At 36.5% G+C, this 27,453-nt stretch overlaps 1 protein-coding gene across 5 annotated transcripts in view; it reads left to right on the top strand.

The window, feature by feature from the left end:
* The window catches only part of LOC306868408 (liprin-beta-2-like), a gene marked incomplete at its 3' end in the record, with an annotated part of 56,225 nt that extends 28,787 nt beyond the window's left edge, over nt 1-27,438 (top strand). The window contains exons 5-29 of one of the 5 annotated variants that reach the window (XM_079414546.1): nt 1,100-1,213; nt 4,384-4,521; nt 8,222-8,425; nt 9,173-9,265; nt 11,590-11,701; nt 13,865-13,926; nt 14,054-14,129; nt 14,236-14,348; nt 15,206-15,273; nt 15,495-15,569; nt 16,006-16,066; nt 16,298-16,333; nt 16,633-16,774; nt 18,886-19,021; nt 19,248-19,370; nt 19,457-19,607; nt 20,047-20,158; nt 20,608-20,696; nt 21,011-21,133; nt 21,237-21,362; nt 21,524-21,712; nt 22,865-23,047; nt 24,123-24,188; nt 26,581-26,652; nt 27,415-27,438. In XM_079414546.1, coding sequence (XP_079270672.1) covers nt 1,100-1,213; nt 4,384-4,521; nt 8,222-8,425; nt 9,173-9,265; nt 11,590-11,701; nt 13,865-13,926; nt 14,054-14,129; nt 14,236-14,348; nt 15,206-15,273; nt 15,495-15,569; nt 16,006-16,066; nt 16,298-16,333; nt 16,633-16,774; nt 18,886-19,021; nt 19,248-19,370; nt 19,457-19,607; nt 20,047-20,158; nt 20,608-20,696; nt 21,011-21,133; nt 21,237-21,362; nt 21,524-21,712; nt 22,865-23,047; nt 24,123-24,188; nt 26,581-26,652; nt 27,415-27,438 — 2,688 coding nt within the window. Of the gene's footprint in view, nt 1-845; nt 1,015-1,099; nt 1,214-4,383; nt 4,522-8,221; nt 8,426-9,172; nt 9,266-11,589; nt 11,702-13,864; nt 13,927-14,053; nt 14,130-14,235; nt 14,349-15,205; nt 15,274-15,494; nt 15,570-16,005; nt 16,067-16,297; nt 16,334-16,632; nt 16,775-18,885; nt 19,022-19,247; nt 19,371-19,456; nt 19,608-20,046; nt 20,159-20,607; nt 20,697-21,010; nt 21,134-21,236; nt 21,363-21,523; nt 21,713-22,864; nt 23,707-24,122; nt 24,189-26,580; nt 26,653-27,414 lie in introns of those variants that run through there. The other 4 variants (XM_079414544.1, XM_079414542.1, XM_079414545.1 and 1 more) reach the window with 4 other exon arrangements.
* Nucleotides 27,439-27,453: the final 15 nt, after the last annotated feature.

Genomic DNA, 27,453 nt, shown 5'->3' with positions numbered 1-27,453 from the left:
GTTTTCAAGGTCTTATAGATGGTTGCTAGGTGGTTTCTAAGGCATCTAGTTTGTCACTTGGGTATACTAGATGGTTGCTAGTGTGTTCTAGGTGGTTATGAAGTTGTTTACTAGGTGGCTGCTAGGCGATTGTTTACTAGTCCAGGTGAAACTAACTAACCCATTTCTAAGTCTCTATAAAATTTTGGTCCTTAGATTTTGTTAAGGATTTTATTTTGTGAGGCATTTTATCATCCACCAAACACATGAAATATGCACACTAAAAGTTAATTGAATTTTTCGCGCAAGTAGATTACATACAAAGTCAATGTTGAATCAGAAAATGTAGGAGAGCATTATTATGTTTTTATGCACATGAGTGATGCAGAAAACATTCCTCGAGTAAACTAGAGCGAGTATAATGCAATGCAAATATTCGCTTCGCTTTTGATGTGAACAAACCATTAGGAAAATACTAGCAAACCTCTCCTCAGCACAATTTAATCATTTACTACTGTAGTAAGAACATTGAAGATTAATTATTAGTATTTGCCACTCCAACAAACATAGAAATGTTTTGTAATCACAACAGAGTATTAAAGGCATACTTGTAGTTGTCTCTGCACATTAAACAGGGGTAAAAGAGAGGATTATAGCATAAAAAAAGTTACACACTTCACCTTTAAGAAGTTAGGTTGTCTAACTCTGCAATAAGTGTCAAAAAAGTTGCTTTTCCATAGTTCCGCCCCTCCTGCTCTCTGATTAGTGGATTATTTTCAGTTCTAAAACACTGATGAACATGATTGGCTCCTAATGCCCTCAAGGTGTTGTTCTTTTCTTCTTACCTGTCCTGCTGGTTGGTTGGCAGTCCTTCAGTTGGTGCTGAACAAAAGGACACTTTCAAAACAATTGAAACTCAAGCAGGCTCACATGTTAGCATGGAAGTGTGTCAGGGTTAAGGAATGGCCATTTTTAACCCAAATGTACACATTTGAAGGACTACATTCCTCTGCTGTTTAGACTTTGGAGTTGCATGTGTGTTGCAATCGTCATTAGTGTATCTGTAGGATAGGTTTCAGGTTAGCCTGAGTGAACGTTGTCTGCTCTCTGTTTGTTTTAGGTGAGTGTTCTCACTGACCAGGTTGAAGCTCAAGGAGAAAAGATCAGAGATCTGGAAAGTTCCCTGGATGAACATCATCACAAACTCATTTCTACTGAGCAAATACTCCAACAGGTAAGATCACATACTTGCTGTCATTTACGTCTAGTTTTAAGCAGATATCAGGGAGATATAAAGAAGAGACGTTTAAAATAATTCAATCTTCTACATGATGGTTTTGGTTGAAGAATTGTGAAGACTTTCTAAAACTGTTTGCCACCTGAAACTTGAGCAATCTGTGGTTTATCCATCAGTTTTGGATGTGATTTGACTCAGATTAAATGTTCAGACTTGGTACATATTTTCAGTCCATTTGATTTATGTATGTGGGTTACCAGTGCTGGCATAATTATTCCTTCGTATCCATGTATGTCTCTGCAAAGGTGGTTGTTAATTTGTGTGGATGTTATTATCATAAAGTATGAGGAATGTGCATGTTTTGGTGTTTGCTGTGTGATTAACTGGCTTAATCTGGTGGATTTGTAATCAAACTCTTTTAGCCACCGTGTTAGTAGCTGTTTGCTGGCAACAGTTTCTTTGATTTGCATAGAGAAACGGTTTAGTATAATTTCTAAAGTACTGTTTTTGAAACGGCTATGTTCCTTTAGCATTGCCAAGTGAAACCACAGAAATAAATGCTTGTTTTTGGGGAGGATTTTAGTATCTGCTGAAAAAATACACAGACTTCCTCAGAAAGGATTTGAGTCATTGTGTACAAAAGGTTAAATGATTAATGTGTTTTGCACGAATTCTGTGAGTAAATTATTTATTAATTCATGAAATAGTATTTCAAATTCTTATAAGTAATATACATTATAACACAATAATGATAGAAAATATTGTATTGTTATTTAGATACATAAAGAATAATAAAATTAATTTAGAAATTATATAATCTGATCATGTAATTGTTTGACATACCGCTTCAGTTTCATACCAATTTAAGGTTATATTAGTGAGAATTGCCCACTTTACCTGGGATCATGTTAAGGATTCCATAACAGGACGGCTGTGCCAACAATCATATCAAGATGGAATGCTGAGATGGAGAGAGCCCTCATGTTCTTCTTGCTTGATGGGGCAAGTAAACTCACATCATGGAAGTTTTCTTAAATGCCATAGTTCTTTGTTGGCTTCTTTGTTCAATTTGATGTTGAAGCGTGCAGTATTGTTTACCAACTGTGCAAAGAGCTGTTTTATAGTTTGTTTATTATGATTATGGATAGTTTAAGCCAGGGTTTCCCCCAAGTAGAAGTTAAGGTTTTCTGAAGGAACTGCTGGAGATTCAAGAGATTTTGATAGAAATGTCAATGTAATTCAGTTTAAGCACTCATGTTTGTGTGTTTTATTTAAAATTGTATTAGTTTTTTAACAGCTGTTTTGATTAAAATGTATTAATTAAAAAAGTAAATATTATTTTTGTAAGAAATTGCATTTCGCAGTGTTTCAAAAGTTAAAATGCAATATTGTAAAATTAATTTTATTCTGAAAAGTTCACATTAATTTGAAGTATATTTTAAATAATGATTTATAGTTGTAGGGGGTAATAGTGGTTCAACTGACAAAAGGTTTGTGACCCTTAATCTATTCCAGTAGTTCTCAAGCAGGGGTCCGGGGCATCAGCTATCTTCTAAAAGGGCCCTCAAGATGACTTAACATCATTTACAATAATGTTTGAAGATCCAGGGTTTCCACTGTCTTGAAAAACTTGAAAAAAAAAGTGGCCTCATTATAAATTTTTTCAAATAAAATGTATTTACTTACTTTAATAAACTGCACTAGACCTGATTGTCTTATTTGTTACATGGGTGTTTTTGTACATTGTAATGTATGAATCTACATTTTTCTAGATATTCAAAGCTGTATACTATTTTGTTAGTTAGTATGCCAATTAAAAAAAAAAAATTTTTTAAATCCTTAATCCATATCCAGTAAATCACATGCAACTGTAAAAGTCATGGAGACTTGAAATATTTATTTTGTCCAATGAGGAGTTTAAACGGTCGACAACTACTGCTGTGATGATCTGGACTGTGACGTTGGTGGCTGTTTGTGACTCATGTTCACTGTATTTTACAGAAGCAAGAGATCATCTGTCTACCAGGAAACTTTGTGTTGTATTCATTGGTTTTCATCCAACACCACTATTTCTCAATTGCATTATATCCAGCTTTTTCTTTCTGTAAGAGCGGGCGCAGCCATTTGTACATTTTTCATCCGCATCCAGCTATTTTTAGCTGTACAAAACAGCTTGTTTTGCAGCTTGATATTGAAAACAAGCTTGGTAATGTTGCGTCTTACCATATTATTTTAATTTATTATCTTAATTATGAACTCACTGGTTTGTAAAGCAAACAGTTTTACCATTTACTGCTTGTTGATATTCTTCTCGTTATTTCCTTATAGCAGCTAATGTTGAAGAAACATGTGGATGCTCCTATTAGATTAAACTAAGTATGAGAAAATCGATTTGGAGACATGAGCACACAATCTGAGCTTTCTGATCGTTAGAACAACATGGGACTTTTGTGTTCTGCTTCAGAAACTACAAAGAGGAAGTCATAAGGTGAAAGCGGAAGCGCAGTTATTTGAAATCCTCAGTCAGTGTGTTCGAGGGTGATTCTAGACAAAGTATGAGGCATAACTAGGACCAGAAGAAATCTGCTGACCTTTTTTGCACTGGTTGTGTATGGAAATTGGAATAAATTTGTCAAACAATTTAATAAACAAATGTGCATGAGGTGGACCAATTTTACATGATACTGTACAGTATTGTAATACTGTGTAGTTTTGTATGGTTTAGGAATATTGTAATCATTCAGCACAATATTAAATATTAAAATACCACAGTTTTACCAACTGATACCATCATTGCATCATTGTAGGTTTTTAATGTGCACAAAACAATGTATGCCCTTTTGAAACACTTGTTAGCAAAGGTTCTCAGAGTCCTGCTGAATTAAGCCCATAGTATCAGGAATGTTGAGAAACGAAGTTTCCCTCTTTTGGCCCTTCTGACTTTCTCACATACAGGCACCAGAGAGTCAGAGGAAGTAAAAATAGCATTCATTGCTTGAGTATATTTAGCGGCGTTTAGCTTCGGCCTAAAAGTCACTGTGAGAGAACTTGGGCAGTGGAGCAGCGAGGAGCGTCTGTGTGCCGTGTGATTGTTACTGTATACAGTACAACTGTGGGTGTGTTTGTGTGTCACCATGTGTTCGCTAACGTGTGTACGTGTGCTTTAGGAACTCTTCAGCCGAACCTCACTGGAGACGCAGAAACTGGAACTCATGGATGAAGTTTCCTATCTGAAACTCAAGCTAGTCGGCATGGAGGAGGAACACAACCACATAGATGAGCAGCAGAAACATCATAAAGCCGAGGTACTGTATCAGTCTGGGCAGTGGGTTCATCTGTTATGAGATGGTATTTGATACATATCATATTATTGTAGTTCCCTAAAAGATAATGATTTAGTCCTATGGCTGTTTACTTCCTCTGTTTGTGTAGTCTGTCTTGTAGGGATGTCACAATACGACTCGATACCAATACATTGTTTTCATGATTCTCCATAGCAATTTTATTGTCACAGCAAATAATTTACTTTAATAAATATTAAAGAATAAATTAGCATTTATTTTTATATTTTTCTTTATCATTTTAGTTTGAACTTTGAGAAATGTGCTTTTTTTTTTTACTTTTTTCATCTATTTATTTTAATTTCAGCTTTATTTAAATTACAGAGTTTATTTTAATTCAGTTTCATTTTAGTACATATTTTCAGATTTATTTAAATTAAAGTACACTTTAGTAATTTTATTTTAGTGACAATAACACTTTGTACTATATAAGCTATATAAATATTAAGTAATACAATATATATTTAATATATATGTAAATGAATGTTCAAGTTGTGTGTGCTTGTATAGAGTATTAATTATTTATATATCTTTTATATTTTATTATCGATTTGGTACCGATATACCAGTAATTTTGACACCTCTACTATCAGGAACTGTCTGACAACTGTTATGTTTTCCTGTTTCCTCATAAAATAATACTGATGAATACTTTGTAATACTGGTTTAGATTTGTTTTGACTAGGAATGATTTTGGTTGACTGGATGGTGTTATTTAGGTCTTTTTAATTGAGTGTGTCTGTGTCTTTGTTGTCCACCTGTTGGCTCTAATTCAGTTGAAGCCACACACACAGAAGCAGTTGTTAAATACATTTAGAGGTATATTAATAAAAAAGTATATGGTTATATAAAAGAGAAACTGATTTTGGACACAGCATTGTGGTTACCAAGAGCATCATGTTGAAATACAAGATAAGTAAACATGCTCAAAAGGTTTTGAGCTGACATTTAATCTGATGTTTCCATATGGCACATAACTAGGGAACAGGGAAGTTGTGGTGGCATGTTTATGTTGTGGTGTGTGTGTATTTATAGATCCTGTAGATTTATCGCCTCTTAACACCTAATTACTTATCAGACTCAAAGTGTAACACACTGTGCAGAGCCAACAGACTAAACAGAGACTCAGAAAAACACCATAAAACTTTAAAGGAGCATCTGTTCTGAGCTTTATTTTTCTTGAGCATACTACATCTCTGGTTTTACATCTAAAAATGGAATGGTTCCTTTTTCAAAGCATTTTTCAAAACAGCCAGTGGACGGGTTTCCAAGGATCATGGGAAAACTTGGAAAGATCAGAGACTTCAAAGCCTTGTAGAGGAATTAATAGAAATTTAAAGTCATGGGAATATTCATAGTGAACATACTCAGTCTTGGTTTCCTCACTCAGCTTAAAATATTTGTGACTGCAGTCTCTATTGGAAAAAGCCATTGGTCATTCGAAAACGCTCTCTTTTCAATTTTTATGCAAGTATGTAAACATTCTCCTAGTGTTTGATTTTACCAAGGTATAGCAAGGACTACAAACAGGAAGGAGTTTGACTCTGAGCCAATAGACGTCTCGTTATGTCTTTGTCTGTGTGATAGCTGGGCTATCACACAGACTCAGCCTTTCCACACTGACAGTGTGCTTACAGAAACATGATTTACAGATATGTACACACACCCAGGCAATTACACATACACATTCAAACCCTACAATGCTCCCACAAATGCTCCCGGTGCCAAAAAGGCAATGCGCTGATAAGGAAAGATGGTAATCAGTAGAGACACAAAAGCATGCGGTGGACCTAAATGGGAGACAGTGACAGGCAGTTTGATGAACGTAAAATGACATATGCCAGAAGTGCTCAGTGCTTGTCTTGACGAGTGTTCAGCTGCACACAACATACACACACTTTTTAACACGTATCTGCAATGGGTGTCATTCACCTTTAGAAATGAAGCGAAAAGTGAAGGAAAAGCTGCTAATGGCTGTTTAGTAATGTGTGTTGCATTTTCGGTTTACAGGGTATGCACATTCCATGTTTATACATTTTGAAATTTGAATGTGTAAATCTGTCTTGTCAAACCGGTAAAAATTGTGCAAATCTTGCTTGTCACAAAAGTGTGTGCATATTCTGTGACTGGTTAATGTTGAAATTTCTGGGTTTGAGTAATGACTCAATCTTGTAAATCATTCTTTCTTGCATCTTTCTCATAAATGCATAGCGTCACCGCACACTGATGGTTGTGTGGTAACGGAGCACTTCTTGCATTTTGTTGCATCAACAAACACTGGCCTCAAGGGTGACAGCTGCAAGGCTCCATTCAATGGGACGGAATGGCAGAAATTCACTTTGAACATACCACAGGCGCAAAACACTTTCACCACACACATCTCCCCCACTCACAAACCTTTAACATAGAGCTAAATATAAGCTTGGAACGTGTACCTTATCAGCGGGGAATATCATATGCAACTTCCTCTGGCTGACAGCCTTTGCATTTCTGTCAGAATAGCCAAGATTAGCCTGACTAATCATTCACTTGTTCACAAGCAAAAAACAAACTGAACATTAACATACTCGTAGCTAAAGTCAGGTCTTGTAATCAGTACATGGTCCTGTCATATGTGCCAGATGAAGTATTACATTATTATTTATTACTCATCTGGACATTTATTTGAATCCCAAGCACCTGCATTTTATCTTCTGAAATACTGTATTTTGGTTCCCAGAAAAGCATGTCCTCATATAGTCAGTAGTTGTTTTGTTTTTTTTTAACTGACAAAGAGTAGGTCACAATTCAGGTCCTTTCACCACCTTTACCATTTATACAGAAGAACGTTATTTCAAGCATAACACACAACGTGAACACAATGCTTACAACATGGAAGGTATGTGTATATACAGTACACTGTTGGACATCGGTAGTGGACAGATTATAAAATGAGAGACTCAATAGTGTTTTAAGAGAATTTATTTTCTAAAAGTCCAGAGTTAAACACTTAAAGGGTTAATTGAAATTTTGTCATTACTCCCCCTCATGTCGTTCCAAACACAAGGCATTCGTTCATCTTTGGAACACAAATTACAATATTTTTGATGAAATCTGAGAGCTCTCTGACCCTCCATAGACAGTAATGCAACTGAAACATTCAAGGCCCAGAAAGGTAATAAGGACATTGTTAAAACAGTCCATGTGACATTAATTTAGAGCTATGTGGTATTGTCATGAACACACGTCGAAGACTTATACAGAAGAAAATAAATTGTGAATAAAGTTATTTTTGTTTTCTTTGCACACAAAGTATTCTCGTAGCTTCATAACATTTAAGGTTGAACCACTGATGTCACACAGACTATTTTAATGATGTCCTTACTACTTTTCTGGGCGTTGAATGTGGTAGTACCCTTGCTGTCTATGCAGGGTCAGAAAGTTCTCGGATTTCATTAAAAATATATTTGTGTTTGGAACGACATGAGGGTGAGTAATTAATGACAGAATTTTCATTTTTGGGTAAACAATCACCAAAAGTGCTCAAAGCCAAAAAAAATTATAAATATGCCTATTCAGAGAACTCAGATTAATCGTAAAACCATCTATGTTTATGTGTAACTGTGTTTCCAAATCTGATCAACGTTTTCCTTTTTTTCTGGCTTTCTTGTTTTTGCTCTCTCAGAGTGTGGTTAATCTAATTAGTGAACTACAGGAGCAGATGTGTAAATTCCAGGAGGAAATCAGCAATCGCATTCAGGAGCAGCGGGCCCTGGAGAGCTTGGGGGACAGTGGCACACGCGAGGCTCTCGACCAGAGCCCCGATGTGGGCCTTGGTGCCTCGGATGCTGAGGAATGCAGCTGCCGCTGTAGAAGCGGAGGAGAGAATGTAGGCAGATCCTCATTACGTGGTGGACTTACTTCAAGACCCTGTTTTTACCTCCTTGCTTTAACCAAAAGCATAACCATTCCCCCATCTCACTTTTGGACACTCCAACAGGAATTATTACTAACTGCCTCTTCCTACAGTGAATCCAATGTGTCTGCGGGCTCCACTGTGGGAATCTCATGGTTATTGGTGTTTGCAGTGTGTTCCGATGACAGAATGTCATGATTTATTTTGGGTGTAAACCTGCATGATGGAAGTTCACTAACACTCACGGTTGCTGAGTAGATCCAGAGAGCTTCAGAAGGGCTTTGGGCTTAGTGGTGACCCTATTAGATTCTTCCTCCTTGATCAATTCTGGCTGTTTTTGAGGACTCAAAGTATCTTACCTAGTTTAAGAAACTAATAAGGTTTTCCAGGAATCTCCAGAGCTTTCTTGTGTTTTAACTGCACGGTGTATGGGTTTCATGGGTCAGTCCAAACCGTTTCTCCTGGAATCCTTTGTATTGATTTGAAAGCCCTTAGTATGGAACCCCTGAAGTGGAATTTGCAGAAAAAACTTTCGAGTTCACACAAGAACATTTTTCCACATGCATAAGAAAGGTTTTATTTTTTCTGCAAAGTCGATTTAGAGGCTCTGTACCTTAGACAGAAGCATGGTTTTTCCAGGAGCTGTCGCCAGAATGTTTGGATATTTGCCACCACAAGGTGGTTTGTAATTGTTTTCCTTTGTTTCTGCTTATTCATCAGGCTTTGCTACAAGAGCTTCGCCTTCTTAAGAGCAAAGTTGAAGAACTGGAGGGGGAGAAATCGCAATATGAGAGGAAGCTCAAAGCCACTAAGGTAATTTTATATTTAATCTGGAATCCTATTAGCCTTCAGTCTAGTAATTGCTATTGTGGTTCTATTTTGTTCATTACGAACTTTAACTGCCCCATCAGCATTTACTAACAGTCTCTTTATCCATATTGTCTTAACCCCAAATGCAAACTCTTGTCAATGCAACTTCTTGCTTTTATCCCGTAACTCTTCTATACATTCTAATTGGAGTTTTTATTCAGTTGTTCATTGCACTTTCACAAACTCTTAAGCTCTCAGCATAATGAACGTCCCTCTTGCGTTCTGTTTTCCTCCAGCTTTCTATCACCTATTCCCTCCATGTCTGTTACCAGTCGCTCATGACCAAGCTTTCTACACTGAAGCTCACGGTCGAGCACACTCAGGTAGAACGACAGCATTGGGAGGAGCGCTGTCGGACAGCTCAGGTGCTTAACCCCGCTCCCCCTTCTTATCCCTTGTCATCCTCCCTGAGGAGTATGACACAAAGGAGAGGGCGATGATGGCCCTGTCCCAAAATGGCACCCTCAGTCCTTGACATAATGTTGCTGGATAACTGACCACGTCCTTCAAGATCTATTGATGACACATGCGGAATATGCTTTTGAATCATAAAATGGGACACCCTGTGGTCTCGTGGAAAAAATTAAAGACCACAAGTTTGCATCAAGAGTGCCATTTAAGACAGGGTTGCTTTCATAATACTTCCACTTCTGCTCAAGACTTGGAGGTCTACGTTTTCTAACTTTGTCATAGTTTCTTGAAAATGTCCACTCCTTTGGTTGTTATGCCTCTCTGAGCTCCCAGTCCTTGTGCCTCTTGAACCCTCGTTTTATGTCAAGGGCATCTAATCCAGGCCACTATCTTGCAGAGTTTAGCTACAACCCCAATCTAACAAACCTGAACCATCTAATCAAAATTTTCAGGATCACTCAAAACTTTCGGGGAGGTGTATTGGAGCTAAACTTTGCAGGAAGGTGGCCCTCCAAGAGCAAGATTAGAGACCCGTTTTATGTAACAGGCACTTGATCAGATGTTGACAAGCTACTGAATAATGTGCAATAATCTTACAGTTCAAAGATCCCCTGTTTTTAATCCTGACCTGTTTAGATGGCTTGCAATTGCTCTCGAAAGTTTGAGCCAATAATAGAGCTCCACATGGTTCAGTGGCAATATTTTAAACCACATTATGTGTTGAAGTGAGTAGTGTAGTATAGGCTGCTATAGATAATCTATCTCTGTTTGCCTTGTGCTCATTGAAGAAATAAGCATGTGTGTGTTTGTGTGAATATTTGCATGTTAGATTGGGTATGCATGACTTCATCCTCTGGCAGATTGTTAGGTTTGTCTGTCTTGGGACAAGGGTTGAGCAGTTCAATATGGGGATATAAACGGATTCACACGCTATATCTGTACATTCTTTGTTTGCATTACATTGTCTTTTTGTTCTTCTGTAGCCAGTAATGAAATACCATAAATACATTTTCCCTAGTTTATTCATGTTTGCCTGTTACTACCCATGCAACCTTCTCTCTGTTTGACTAAACAATGGCAGATGGTGGAATGTTTATTTGTAGTGCCATTGGTGGCACTGAAATTACAGGAAGGTCGTGTGTGTTGCTATGTGCTAACATTTGAGCATTTACAAGGTCAGGACACTGATGTAAGGAATCTGCTGCCAAATAATTTTTAGCCAGTCTCGATGTTCTGATGGGTATGGCTGACGTAATCTCTTCAAGCTGATGTAAAGCGAGATCCAGAAATCTATCATATTGATATAGCTAGAAAGCTACTATGTGGAAAGAGTTGTTCTGTTTATTTCATCAGCTCAAAATAAAATGTTGTGCCTTTTTTCAACCTTGTAGCCTGTTATAGTACCAGCATAGCTACTTGAATTGGTAGAAAGTCATGCCTGAGAATGATGGTGGTGAATGGTGATACAGTACATGAATGTTAGCAGTATGCCACATATTAAACAGAAAAAGCTTGTTTGTGGTAGTCCAATTTTCTTGTTTCCTGTTTTGTGACAATATAGTGTGTTTTTAAGTGTGGAAATATAGTTTGTCACCCCCAAAAGGGTGAAGATCATTTAACCTGTTTTTAACCCCATTGTGCCTGTCACTTTTGTGTTGACAATGTCAGATTCCCCTGTTCTCCCAAAAAGCACTAATATGAAAGTCCATTTTGAAGATTCACCGTAATGTTGTGTAAAATGTGGACCTCTTTGTCTTATTTCTTATATGAAAATGTTAATAATATTATTGTTCAACCTGAAGATATTTTACTGTGATCTGAAATGTGCTAATCTGCTAACATGTTTTTTTTTTTAGACTGAGATTGCCAAACTCCAGCAGCTGCTTGCTACAAAGGATGCTGAAATCGAATGTCTACAGAATCAGCTTCTGTCCCGAGGAACCATCAACAATGACATTACAGAGAGAGGTACCTCTAAGAAGATTAATCCTAACGGTTGCTGAAGTTAGGCCTTAGTGCAGGATCATTTAGTATTACATTAATTAAAAAAATGCCACTTTTCACTAATAAGGTACAAAATAGGAAGTGAAACCCTTAAAAATTAAGTCATTTTAGTCATTGTCACTTTGCAAATGGTTAACACTTAACTTTCAGAAAATGTGGTTTTTATTCTCTTGTTACCCCTAAGTTTACCCCATAGTTTAAAACCCTGATTACTTTGACTGTTGATTATTGTTATTCTAGCAGAAATATACAAATTAAATGGGCAAAATGTATATAATACTAAGTGTGTGTGCGTGTGTGCGTGTGTGCGTGTGCGTGTGCGTGTGCGTGTGTGTGTGTGTGTGTGTGTGTGTGTGTGTGTGTGTGCGCGGAAATGAGTAACGGTTGCATAAAAACATTTTGTTTAATATGTATTTATTATTATAGCATGGGTAACAAGGATGATTGATCTAACATGCTAGTTTAATTTTACATTAGATGATAATTTATCTGACATATCTATCAGGTTTCACAGATTTATGCCTCTGCTGCTTTTAAAAGTGTAATAATCTGACACCAATGTGTACTCTGTTTGTGGAAAGTACCAAAAACTAGCTGCATGGGAGTGTCGATGTGTGTTGGAAGCTTTTCATGTGAGTGTTGAAATGACTAACATATGGATCTTTTTGGTAATCACTATGGCTTCTGCTGTTTGCCGCTCCCTGTTGTAGAGGAAGTGTATAAGAGAAAGCTGAGAGATAAACGTAAGAGCACATTTCAAAGTCTCAGATTCTCCCATGCTGTCCCCCAGCTTGATTCAGCGTCCCCTCTACATCTCTCTGTCAATCTGACTAATGTACACTGGCATGCTGTCAAGCCTGTCCCTCAATGGCTGTGTGTGTGTGTGTGTGTGGAGGGGGTGTTAAGTGGCTGATTCATGCTTGTCACACCCCGCAGCCACTCATTGCTTTCCCATGGGTCTGTGAGCTAAAACTCATTAATACAGGACCAGGGCCAGCTGAAAGAAAGAAAAAGAAGAGATAAATCAACTACTCACAGCTAATATGTTTTTTGTATGTTGTCGAACTTCATTGTAGCACATTGTAGCAGTTAATCTCATAATTTGTGCATTATTAACAGCCCAATAGTGGGTGTGTTATATTGCCTGTGAAGTGTTATTCAGAGCCATCACAGTGTGTGAAAAGACTTTGACTGTGTAATCCTTTTTAAATGTGATTTTAAACATACTACATAATTTAAAAAAAATCATAAAGTATGCAGTAAAATATATGAAAATACATAAATTACCTTATATAAAAATATAAAATTAAATGTATTATAGACCATGATAAATGCCATTTATAAGTTATAGTTGACTTTGATTTTATTTGTAATTTATTCCTATATATTCTGTTGAATATATTACAAAATAATAAAAAATATAATTAAATTGACCCATTGTATTGTAAATTCATTGTAATGAAAATTATAATTACTAAAATGTTATATTAATTTACTAATATGAATGTGTTAATGTTTTTTAATAAAAATAGTGTGAAGCAAGGTTTCCCTGCTGGAAATACTTGGTCATGCTAGTTTTTTCGAACATGGTAGCTGGTTCACTTAATTTATCCGAGGTGTTCAGCCAGCTGTAACCAGAGGTTTTTGACTATAATGTCAGTTACACAGACAATTTTTCTGAGCATGACATTCTACTATCAGTCTTGGAGTAATTCACTGCTTGGCAAAAAGCATGTGTCAACCTGGACAAGCATGTACACCATGAATGTTGTTTAAAGAGTGTTTCACCTGTCAACTACTGTATTTCTCCTGGCAAACCTTCAGAAAGACCACCCCATCTTTCTGAGCTTTTCTGGAGGGCTGGTTTACCTCAACATCATCTATTTGTGTGATTTGTAAATCGAGTGTGTCACCACAATGCAGTGTTGGGGAGTGACTAACAACATAACAACATTTTATTTAGCTAGACTGTAGTTTGGGGAAAAATTTAATACATTTTAGGGAATCTTGCTTGTAGTTTAACTACATTGAAACTCTAATGCTACTTATAATTTAAAGTAGCTTCCCCAACACTGCCATAATGATATAATGGTGCATATTAAGTTTTCTTTGCTCTTTCTGTTCCAGATCAAGAGATGCAGAGGTTAAAAACTGGAATGGAGACATTAATAGCTGCCAATAATCAAAAGGCAAGTAAACCTCTGTGCGCTTTGCATTTGTTAACAGGTCTAAAATCTGAAGGAAGCAGCATGCGTGTTGTAACAGGTAGAGGGGTTTGCTTATGGACTAAACATTAACTCTATTTGGTTTCTAAAGGATCGACACATAGTGGAACTCAACCTTCTGTTGGGCCAGTACAGAAAGTTGAAGGACGGCTTGGCCCTTTCTCAAGGTACCTTTGACGAAAACTGTTTTAATGTTTTAGTCACTGTTACTAGATGAATTTGACACTGAATTCTGTGATTCTGTGACATGTGATTCTCTCTCTCTCTCTTTAGTGGCCAACCATACGTTGCTGTCTGGCAGCAGTGAAGAGGATCTTAGTGGCAATCGAAAAATAAGAGCCTTGACGCATAAAGCATACTCTGACATTGTCAGATCAGAGCTACAGGTACCGTTCAAGGTTTTAAATGGGTCTTATCACAGAAAAACTGCATGATCTTGCTTTTTTGATCTTGTTTTTTTCCATTAATGGAAAAACAGGTCATTTAGAAATCCTCACAATGTCACAACCATAAGCATATCAACATATGACTGCTCATGTTTCCATATCCACTAAGTGGGTAGTTTTACACATGAAGAAATTAGCCAGTAATAATTTAGATACAGAAGTTTTATGCATTTTTTTTATTTAGAAGGATTGGTTATTGTTTTAACTTAAAAATATAGAAAATTGTGAAATAATATTGTAATTTAAAATAACTGCTTTCTTTTGGAATCCTGTGATGGCAAAGCTGAATTTATTCCAGTCTTCAGTGTCACAGAAATCATTCTAATATACTGATTTGCTGCTCAAGAAATATTTCTTACTTTAAGTTTAACAAAAAGCTGTGCTGCTTAATATTTTTTGTGGAAACTAGAATAAATTTCTCCAAGCATCTTTGATGAATGTAAAGTTTAAAATAACAGAATTGATTTGAAATCTTCTGTAATTGTTTTTGCTGTCACTTTTGATCAATTGAATGCATACTTTCTGAATAAAAGAACTGAATTTGAATTTCTTTCAAAAACAACAATCCTGTTGATACAAAACAGAGTGGCGTGCAGTATTTGAATTAGTTTAATTTGAAATTGCAGAGACAATGTGGAAAACATTATGAGAAATTACAAGTGGAGGAAAAATGACAAATTCAGGAGAAAACCTAAAATGCTAAAACACAAAGGCGTATATTATGGTTTGTTTGTCTCCATATTTCCATTCATCTCCAGTTCGGTTTTGTTAAGTTCCATTTATTTTACTCTCCACAGATGTCTTCCCGAGGCCCGTCGCCACTCCTGGTCTCTCCTCCATGTTTACAGAGGGAACTGGACTCCAGGTGAGCGAGAGTTTGTATTACTAACGGTACACTGATGATAGCAGAGTCTCAGTGGGCCGCTCTTCTTAAAGGCAATAGGGATCAGGAGGCCTCTATGGGAGAAGGACCATTTTGCTGCAAGCTTCACTTGCTGTCCCAATCGTTCACCCAAGCTAATGTGATTTTGTCAACTTTATCTCTCTTCCTTGCACTCCGTCCCATTCTATCCTCCTCTGGCCCAGCTGTCACGGTATACAGCCCTCCATGGAGACCTCGATGGTATCCATTGGCGACCTGGGCTTTTACAGCAGACAATGGCAAGTGGAGTGTGTGTGTTTGTTCTTGTTTAAAAGGCTTTCTTAAGTAGCAGTGGCCTTGTTCTTGTGGTGTTTTGCCACACACTGTTACTAATCGGTCTAGTTGTAGCTGGAGTATTTCCTGTGATATTTCAATGTTTTCAATATTCCTTGGGTGCATGTTAAATTAGGAAATTGTTTTTTATTTTTTCACAACAATCAATTACCAAATACATTTAGCAGAAATGATCATTTTTGCAGTATTTGTGCAACTAGAAAATCAAGTTGCAAACCAGTTTTCATTTTAATCTTTTTTCATTTTAATCTTTTGTTTTTTACCATGTGAATGTTCTTCCAGCTTACATTTTGTTAGTAACCTGAACCAACAAGATGCCCTTATGCTAGAATAACGTAAGCAAAGCTCGTTTAATATAATTGTGCATGGTTTTATTTTCAGGTCAATGCCACGGATGCTTTCCACCAGCTTGGAAGAACTCCAGAGTGGAAACTTACAGATGGTACAAAAACCTGAATCATTTTTTATAGATAAACATGACTCTTCTGCTTCTTGTGCCCAACTAACTCATATTATTAACAAAATGCTGTAAGTCTGAATGTCTCAACTCAACTCAGATCTCTTTATTGCTCGATTAATATGACAGTTTTGTGATTTTTGTGTATTTCAACTAACAGTGTGACTCATCTAACTGAGTGTATGTTTGTGTTTTGACTATTGTTTTTTTCTTAAGCATGTAGTGGGCCAACCAGTAGAGGCTGTTTTAGAGGTACTATTAGCTAACATAAACCAATGAGCTAAAGCGAACGCAACACCAGAAGCACAACAATAGCCTTTGCTGTATGCACATGCATTAGTTAACATAACGTATGCATATCTTTTTGTTTGCCTGGCTTGTTTGACCTTACATTCTCATTGTTCTAATAAAATGTGTATTTATTTATTTATATGTTTAATTAAATTCTAAAGCTGTTTGTAATTATGCCTTTTAATGGTTAATAATTTATAGCAATATAAAAATCTCAACATAAATATTTAATCACTAAGATAAATGCATTTCTTCCACAGAACCGATATAATCCTGAAAATAACAAATACCAGACGCTTCCAGGGAAGTTTAGCCATCCAGAGCAGAACGGAGTGAGACTGCTGCCATCTTCTCCACTGCAGCTGTCGCCTGATGAAAGTGAAGACAGTGAATTCAACCTGAGTAAGCAATTTTCTCACAGCACCCACAGTCCTTTGTGTTGAAATCCTTTGTCTGTGTCTGAAAACAAATATTAGTTAGCCTTGAGGGAACCTTGCATTTAGCGTGTACAGTGTTTATTTCTTGTTATAAATTAAGTAATAGTTAACCCAAAAACTCTAATTTTGACGGCACCCATTCACAAAATGCTAAATTTTTCCAAATCTGTTGAAGAAACACCAAAACAAACAAATAATTAAAAAAAAGATTAAACACAAACTTGGATCTTGGATGGGCTGAGTAAATGTTCAGCAAATTTTCATTTTTGGGTGAACTCTTTCTTTAGGTAAAAAAATGAATATAATATAATTAGTGCTGTCAAACGATATAATAAATATATAATATAATATTAAATATTAAAATAAAAATATGGACATTTCTGAATAAATGTACTTTTTAGTATGTTTCTGTATACTGCCTGCCTTTTCAGACACAGCCATAATCTTGATCATATGACTTTTGATGTTATTAAGACTGTATAACCTTAGCTGGTGTGATTGTGCTTGTTTGCTCTTCTATTTTCTGAGAACTTTTGTCCTCCTAAGCTTTTTGACCATAACAGCTTTTTAACCATCTTATTCAGCTTTTTTTTAACACTATGGTGTCTTTGCATGGGCTTCTGTGTATCTTCTCTTTACTCTTTCTCTCTGACTAATCCATCTCTTGGGCTGTGTGACTGTCTCCGCATGTGTTACCCCTCTCTCGCTCGGTGCGAAGATCGCTGCCGAAGCGCCAGCGCTCCAGCTTTAGGTATTGTCCTCTCAATCTCACGTTAGCATGCGACCACAGAGCACACGCTTGCTGTGTCATATTGGATTTAACCTAAGCTCTCCTTCCTTTCCTGATTCTTTAAAGCTGAAGCAGAGGATTTTTATTTTTCCTCTCCCTCTCTCCTCTCAGAGATTAGACTTCTTTTATACTGTATGAGCCTTGCTGCTTTGCTATGAGTTTAAACTTGATGTGATGCAAATGTACCGTATATGGAAAAAAAGGAATAAGGAGAAATCCATTTGGGGTTCATATAGGCTACAGAAGTTAGATGCTAGCAAGAGTTTCCCCTGCTTTCCTTAGTAAAAAAGTAAAATATTCAAAATACATTTATTTCGTACTAAGTATATTATTATTTTGGAACCCCACCAAAATAACTTGTATTTTACCCCCCAGAATGCGCTTTTTCCCTGGGGACCCCCCCTCGAAACATGATTGGGCTAGTTTTGGTCTAGTTTTGAGTAGCAATTGGGTGGGTTTTGTTTTGAAAATCTGGCAACCTTGAGTACTACTGCTGCACAATGCACATTTCTTAATAATAAGCCTAAAATGTTTAATTCTTACTATTGATTAAGATTGTATGATCTTTGAATAATATTGCCCTTCAAAAGCAAGATATTTTAAATGTACCTGAAGTATACTTGTCATAGTTTCACTGTAGCGCAATCAAGTATATCTTTAGTTGGACTTCAGCACTACTTCCGCAGAATTAAAGTGCATTATCTTTATATAGTTTTAGCATGAAATAAATCTATTTATGCATATTTTTTTCACTAGGGTTGGTTTGCTTATTTACTTAAACTCCATCGTTCTCCATCGGAACTATTATAAATTTGAAAGTTATAACTTTTTACATAGTGTAAATAATATATAAATTAATTATTTTTATTAATGAATGTGTATTGGAATAATGCATTTTTTTTTTCATTTGACATATAAAAAGTCTGATGTAATTAACATACTATACATTTTTTTTTTTTTAAACGTTGTAAGGAAATGTTCAATTATTGTATTGATTTTTTTTATATTTTATTTTACTGTTGTTATTATGATTTATGATTATGACATATGATCTTCTCTTAGTTTAACAATAAGCTCCATAGAAGTAAAAATTCAAATCAGCTCTGCAGCATTGCTTTCTTTTCCTCTGCTCTCTTGCATGGCTAATATTTGGTGCAGGGCCACGGGGAAAGCATGACCAGTTTGTGCTTGGTGGGTAAATATAGAATAATGTGTATTCAATCCAATATTGAACTTATAAAAAGACAAACGCACAACTGAATAAGTGAATGACTTCCTATTCACAGGAAAGGCAGAGAAGACAGATGACTCGACCCTGTCTGACCTTTCGCCCATGTCGTCTGGAGTAGAATCAGGTCAGCAGTCTCCCGTTTCACCAGAGCACAAGAAGAACCAGAAAGGCATTCGAAAACTGTGGGGAAAGTGAGTATTTGAGGCTTTTTTATTGGTTAAAGACAGCTTTCAAAAAAATATTGTTTTATAATATGATGTATTTTTAAGTGATGTTGTGTGAAGTACTTATGGAAATTAGTGTAGGGCAAAATTTTCATTTTATCCTTCAGGATATGATTGTATCATGATGACCTGTGATGATATTGGCTACTATTCTTTTTTTTTTTTTAACAATTATTTTTGGTCTGGTTCACAGGATCAGGAGAACACAGTCAGGCAGTCTTCCTGCAGACAGTTCTGATTCTGACTTTAAGCGAGGGGGTTTCAGGGCCACGGCCGGCCCTCGACTCACCTGCCTGGGCACCGGTGCCTCTGCACGGTATCTCAGCACCTACAATAAGATATACTAGACATAAGCAAGCACCTTTATTCCTGTTTCTAATGTTCTACATTTGTGTTCTGCAGTGACACGAACGCCCCCTTCTCGAAATGGTCATGTGATCAGGTGTGTGCATGGATGGAGGAGTTTGGTCTGGGTCAGTACGTGAATATGGTCAGACAGTGGGTCACTAGCGGTCAGACTCTACTCTCTGCCTCCTCGCAGGACTTCGAGAAGGTGAGAGATACTTTTGACGCAAGTAACAAATTCAGACCTGTGGCTTACATCAACAGCGTCCAGGTTTTAACAATCTGATTTCCTCATTCAACACCTGGCGGTCCATGTGAAATGATTTGGCTATGCCTCTCGCTTCAGGTTGTTGTGGTGCCAATCACTTCCTGGTTTGGTTCAACCTGCCAGGGCGGCTTTAACCTCTGTTTTTCCGCATCAGTAATGCTGTGCGACTTACTAATTTGTTCTGCCATCAAACCCACTCAGTTAAATGTTAGGATTTGGTTTTCAGTGAATCCGAACGGTTATAGCATTTACGTGAGGCTGTATGCTTCTTTAATTGAACATTACTAAATATTTGTTTTAATTTCTTGACACTGATAATTACCAAAGAACCAATATGCTGTTGCAACAATCTTGATTTCTAAATTGTTTATTTTTGTAGGAGCTGGGAATTAAACATCCTCTACACAGGAAGAAGCTCCAGCTGGCTCTGCGCTCATTCAGCACCAAAATCACAGAGAAATCCTCTGAACTGGACCACATCTGGGTCACACGTATGTACCCATAAACCAAACTTACGAGACAAATGCAGACAATTTTCATCATTCTGCATATAAATAATACTTTATTCACAGTTCACAAGACTAGTACTGTAAAAAAAAATACAATTAATTATTTATCAGTATATTAATTCAAATCTAAAAATGTCAACAAATGTCACCTTTAAAACTGAAAAATACTTGGAATTAATCATTTATTTTATTTTTTAAATGCAACATTTAAATAGTTGCTATTTAATTAACTACATTTAAAAACATGAATGTGTAAATGTGTATTTAATTGTACACTTAAACTTATTATTTGCATTTTTGTATGAATTAATAAATCGATAATTAATTTACTTTAAGTGACACTCCTAGTTCTCCATAAATACGCACATGTATTCTAGATAATGTAAATAAGAAATTACACGCTGTATAAAGAAACTGTTATTTCTACACAGGGTGGCTGGATGATATTGGTTTACCGCAGTATAAAGACCAGTTTAATGAAGGACGTGTGGACGGTAGAATGCTGCAGTACTTGACAGTGGTAAACATCTTTGTTAACTTCCTACACTCTACAAAATGCTGGGTTAAATACAACTCAGCGCTGGGTAAAATATGGACAAACCCAGCGATTGGGTTGTTTAGACCCAGCAGTTGGGTTACTGCCCAGTAGGTTGGTTGAATAACTGTTGGCCCAACAACTGTTGGTTGAAAAAAAAAAAAAAGCATGTGTTCTGTACAATATTTACCCAGCACTGGGTTGTATTTAACCCAGCATTTTTTTAGAGTGCATAGTGCCTTGCCAATCAGATTAGAGGACTGAAATTAACAATATTGGTATTTTGGTTTTATTTTCAGAATGATCTTCTGTTCCTGAAAGTCACCAGTCAGCTGCATCATCTCAGCATCAAGTGTGCCATCCACGTCCTACATGTAAACAAGTTCAACCCCAACTGCCTCAAACGAAGACCTGGAGATGAGGTGTGGATGAAATAAACAGAAACAAAAAGAGGGTGATCTACTTCAACACTTCCATAACTGATAATGCTCATGATTTATATGCAAATTCGTGTTATTTTGACAGAATAAGACGTCACCTTCTGAGGTTGTTCAGTGGTCCAATCACCGTGTGATGGAGTGGCTCAGATCGGTTGACCTGGCAGAATACGCTCCCAACCTGAGAGGCAGCGGAGTGCATGGAGGACTCGTAGTGAGTAACTCAAATCAAACTTCGTCTCCTAAATTAATTCTTATGGCCGCTTTTCACTTGGGCTGATGAACACCCAGCAACACCCTAGGAAATGCAGAGCAGCACATTAAAAACTACTCAGAACACCATAGAAACTCCAGATCTTATTTTTTTTTGCCCAGATCTTGGAACCTCGTTATAACTCGGACACGCTGGCGATGCTCCTGAACATCCCCCCTCAGAAGACTCTGTTGAGGAGGCATCTGGCCACTAACTTCAACACGCTGGTGGGCTCTCAGGCTCAGCAGGAGAAACAAGAGTACCTGGAATCATCAGGCTACACGCCGCTGACCACCACCGCTAAAGTCCGGGTGAGAAATCGCAGATTTGTCCTCAGTTCACATTTGCTGACCACATCTTTAGAAACACCTTCATCCCTGCAGCTGAATGAAGCCAGAAGCCCTGACACATGCAAACACATGCTTCAGCTGCCCGATTCCTGTTTAATCTCAGCTGATGCAGCACATGTGTTTTGACACTTCCATTTCGCTTAGTCCATCTAGACCAAATGTGCTGAGCAAGTGCTCCTACAGTGTGTAGCACACTTACTAAGCACAATGAAGCTTTAGATTAAACATTTCCATCATCCAACATTTTCCTGATAACAGAAAGAGTACATGTTTAAAATGCGCTACCTCTGCAGAGAAATATATTATTTCCTGTAAAGATGACACACAGTATTAAAGGGTCTTTTATTGTTTTTCTGTTGTTTTGAGTCTTTTTCCAACATTTTGAAGCTGATTCTGGAGATTCTCTATGATGGTCTGGTCTGTTGTCACAATTTGGTAGTTTCAATCACAATCCAATTATGATAATTTGATCATTCGTGTATCGTATCATAAGGTACTTTCTGATATCCAGCCCAATTCAGTTAATTAATTTTTTATCATTTTAATGTAATGATTAATTAATGAAACTGGTGGATTTTAATAATATTTAATTGAATTTGGTGGGGGAAAAACTTTATTATTATTATTACTATTTATTATTATTTTAATATTAATTTAAATGGAAGTTGATGATAATGAAAAAAAAATTAATTTGGAAAAATATAATTTATTATTAGTAGAAGTAGTAGTAATAATTATAATAATTATATATTGTTGTCAGATAAAACAACACTAAAAACTAAATCAAACTAAAAGTGAATTTGGGCATTACAACAATGTACGAAATGGATATTCATTTTGGATCTTTGATTTGCTAAAGTGTTAATAAATTATTATTGTTTTAAATATTAACTTTAAGTAAGCATTAGATGATGGCAATTAAGTAATTTAATTGTAAATTATAATTTAAGATCATTTAAATGTAAAAATAAAGGAAATGTGCATGCACAATGAAATATGAAATATAAGAAGAAATCTGTGATATCTATAAATAACCTTTATACTGTTAGTCTATATATGTTAGTCCCTGTTATTCATGCTGTAGTGTTTTATTCTTCATTTGTTGTTCCTCAGCCACGTAAAATAGGTTTCTCCAGTTTTGGTCACCGTAAGAAACACTCTGATGACTCCACAGACTACATCTGCCCTCTAGACGCTTCACAAGCCCAGGCCCTGCTCAACGGGGCCAGCCGGCCCTACAGCGGCTTCAGGGGCCTGAGCCCCATCTTCGACAGGGACCCAGAGAGACGGGTGCAGGTGGGAGCTCTACAGATCTGACGCTCTACTAGCCGTCACCGCTGAGCTTGCAGCCAATAACCCTCCACCCATATCCCACAAAACCACGACAACCTCCGAACAACACCCTGAGTCTGTTCAGTGCCATTTACTAACATCCCAGCACCCCTCATTGACGGACACAAGACCGCAGTGTGGACACTGCAGGAAGACTTGGATCCAAGGGTTTAGTAACGTAAACAACTTCAAGGCAGCAGGGTTTAGCAGAATAGTGCCATTTATCCTGTGATGGACAGTCGGACACATGCAACTTTATATCATTTTTTGTGAATCGTAAAAAAATGTATTATGAGATTTATCTAAAAAGTATAAAATTTTTGTAACCTAACATGTTTTAAAAGACAGTGTGTACAATCTTGTGCAATATTTGCATATTTTAGGGATTAATTTAATGGTATATTTATGGTGAATTTTTAAAAGGCATACAGACTACTATTAAATGTTCAGCAGCACATTTTAAATAATCTGATGAGGTTATTTTCATACAATAAAATGCACAGGAGTATTTTTATAGGTAGATATCTTACCTCTTCAGATGAAGATACTGTAACGCTATATAATCCAAAATATCGTTACATAATCAATAAACCTCAATCACAGTGATATTGTGTTTTTTGCAGCACCCAGAGTGGCTGTATATTCTTTCCCCTTAATTTTATCATTGGTGATGAATATGTTTTCCCAGCTATATAGTATACACATTTAAAAACTAAATCATATTTTTAATAACAAACTTTGAAAAGTGACATCGACATGCATGATTTGCAAATATTAAGCATTAACCTGCTGTCACCCATGCATCTGGCCACCACCAAACCCATTTTCATCATGTGGAGAAGTGCATGCTGGGAAAGGACTTTCATGCACTTGTGCAGGTATTTTCTCTCTTTACAATATTTGCATTTCATTATCACCCATTGCTTCTGCTTAATATTCCATCTATTAGTAGCTATATTTGTACTTGCCTATGACCAAAAGATGAATATGATCTTACATTATTAAGTTGATATATTTAATGGATATCTTGGTTTTTCAGATATTGCACACTAAAGGATCAGGGATGCAGATCGAGGCCTTATCCAGGGGAATTAACAACCTCACAGTAAGTGGATAACTTGCTTTTTTAAGCTCTAGAGTATCTATTAACAAATTATTATTATAGTAGTTTGTTAACCTAAATATACAGTATATTTAAAATGATACAATTATAAAATTTAAGAATAAAAACGACATAATTAAGCAATGTGAATATTGCTGTAGTTTCCAATGCAATATATTATTATTATTATTATTATTACATATTTAGTAGTTGTAGTAAGACTCATCATTCTGTTAAAACTATTATTAAAGTCCGCGTGAACCGAAAGTTTGCGACCGTTTTTACTTCCATATTGTGACGTACTTCCGAGAGAAACAGAATATTGAATGAGGAAAATAGAGGGCATGGCTTGTTTTTTCTACTGCGAATTGATTGGATGTAGTGAAGTAGGCGTTTCATTCAGAAGTGAACTGACCGTTGGAGGGGCGTGGTTAAGGATGTCAAGCTCATGCCCAAGCCATCAAACTGATGTCATCAGAGAAGGCCTGTCATTTTAGAGGGGAGGAGCATTTTCAGATTTTGATTAAAGATTATCAAGACAAACTATTTTTTTTCCGCGGATTAACTTGCACGGATTAATTGTTAACATCAAGACTAACAATGTGCGATAGTAACGTAAATAAAGTCTATTTTGATTTCATGACAACTTTAAGGGAAAATTATATGTTGCATTTATATGCAGCAGTATAACAATTGTTTAAAAAAGTTCTGCTTTTGACAACCCTAGAAATGTTAAAAAGGTCAAATGGCCAAATAAAAATCACATAAAAAAATAGCAATATTCACATTGCTCAAAATGATTTTTTTTAAGCAAAATGATCAAAGTGAAAATTCTTGCCATCGTGCAGTATAGTGCCGTGGCACTACGAGCATCCAGAGGTCAAATCCCGACTTGTGGACCTTTCCGATCACGCCCCCCCCCCCCCCCCCCCCCCCCCCTCGCCTCCACCCCTCGCCTCCACTTCGCTTCCTATCATTACTACTGTCCTATCACAATAAAAGCCAAAGATACATTAAAAACGGAGTGAAAATTCAGTATATCACCCAGCTCTAGTGTCACATACACTGCCCTCCAAAAGTTTGGAAACACCCCAACCTTCCTAAACTTTCCAACAAGACAATGACCCCAAGCACACTTCCAAGCTGTGCAAATCCTATTTGGAGAGGAAACAGTGAGCTGGCATCATGTCTGTCATGGAATGGCCTCCCCAATCACCCGACCTCAACCCAATTGAGCTACTATGGGAGGAACTGGACCGTGATGTCCGTAAGAAGTGTCCAACCAGTGTGAATCATCTTTGGGCAATCCTTCAGGAGGCTTGGAGTAATATACAGTATCAAGTCAATGTTTGAGTAAACTGACAGCTCGGATGCCCAGATTATGCAGAGCTGTAATAGCTGCTAATGGTGGATATTTTGAAGTTTTTTCTGTGTATAAATTATGTAATAAATGTTTTTGTAGTTTGTGTTGTCCCTTATCAGTGCAAAATTATCACAAATGAAAAAGGATTCATGCCAATATTGTCCAAAACCCCACTTTTCTAGGGCGTTTCCAAACTTTTGGAGGGCAATGTATTGCAAAATGTTTAGCTTTAACTCTGCTTAACTAGGTTTAACTTATACTGATCTTCAGACTAATCCTGGCACCCTCACCTCCTCTCACTTACAGTACTTACTCAGCCGAGACGAGCTGCTGAGAGGAATGAGACGCAGCCAGACCGCCATAAAGTGATCGGCCTGCGCCACATTGACTCCACCGTCCCGCCGAGAGCGTACCTCAACCTAACCCACCTCACCCTCAAAGCTTCAGGATCTGAACTGTGTAACACAAGAGTAACGCAATCCTACCTAATCCAGCTCAAGAACACAGCTCTGCTATTTCTGTTATTGTATTATTAAATATTTTTGATGTGTTATGAGGTTATAATGTACTGTTTGGCAATCAGATCTGTGTTAGACAGAGTGAAGAAAAATATGATTCTGTGTAATATGTGGACAGCACTTTTCAAAAGCCTTTCTGTCAATAGTTGAAATCTACCTCAACCGTTGTGTTTTTCTTAAAATATTGCATTGTAGCTAATGGAACTGGATGTGAGTAAATCCTTGTTTGCCCAACACTTTGTCATTTTCTTAGGATGTTTTACTTAATCTTTTTTCAAAACTGTCATATGTTAAAAGCAGTTTGTTTTTCAAGAAGATATGGTTGTTTGCTTGCTATTCCTCTGTTAAATACACTCCCAAGAGTTAAAAGGGGTTTGTTGTGGTGCTAGGTGGCTTTATGCTGTATGACGACTTGTCCAATGTGTGACATGACCCAACTGACAAACACAGAGACAAACTTTGGGAAGTCCTTATATGACGGCTGAGCTTTAAATGAGCACACTTATCTTAATAGGACTCCAGAGAAGAGAAGAAGGATCCAACTGCAGGTTCACTCTCACCCAGTACAAAAGAGAGAATAATATTGGTGAGTTATTTTACATGTCCATTGACAACTATTTTATTAACACAAACACTGTAATGTTAGCGACGACACCTATTTTATTTTTAATTATATTCATATTTATTTTTGCTAATAAATGTTAATTTGTAATAATTGTGTGTGTGTGTGTGTGTGTGTGTGTACACACTACCGGTCAAAAGTTAGGAATAATTTATTTATTTTTAAAAACAGTTTTTGAAAGAGGTCTCTTATTCTCACTAAGGCAAAAATATTTATTGTGAAATATTATAGTTTTTACTCTAGTCTTCAGTTTCACAAGGTTTTTCAGAATTTATTGTAATGTATTGATTTTCAGCTCAATTATTATCCAATATTATTGGTGCTCGGTTATTAATAATGGTGGTGGTTGTTGTTGTTGTTATTACCCATGTTAAAAACAGTTTTTGCTATTTTTGGGGAAACTGATATTTTTCTTTGTTGAATAGAAAAATTATTTATCATTTAATGCATTAATGCTGAATAAAGATTTAATATCTTAAAAAAAAAAAACTGATAGTGTATATTTTGATATACATACGTATATATATATACGTAAATATTTCTTTAATATATACATGTATATGTGTGTATTTATATATACATATAAATATACACCGTACACACACATTATGTAAACACAAACTTGCGATTAATCACAATGAATTGGTTTTGTCTGCCCTAAATAAAACTATTCCATTTTAAAATTGCAAATTAATATAAAATATAATTATGTATTGATATTTCCAGTGTATAAGGGAAACCACGCTTTGAGCTAGACCAGCTGCA

Source organism: Barbus barbus (assembly GCF_936440315.1).
Source record: "Barbus barbus genome assembly, chromosome: 50".
NCBI lineage: Eukaryota > Metazoa > Chordata > Actinopteri > Cypriniformes > Cyprinidae > Barbus > Barbus barbus.
Note: the sequence above shows the minus strand (reverse complement) of the source record. Positions and strands in the feature narration are given on the sequence as shown.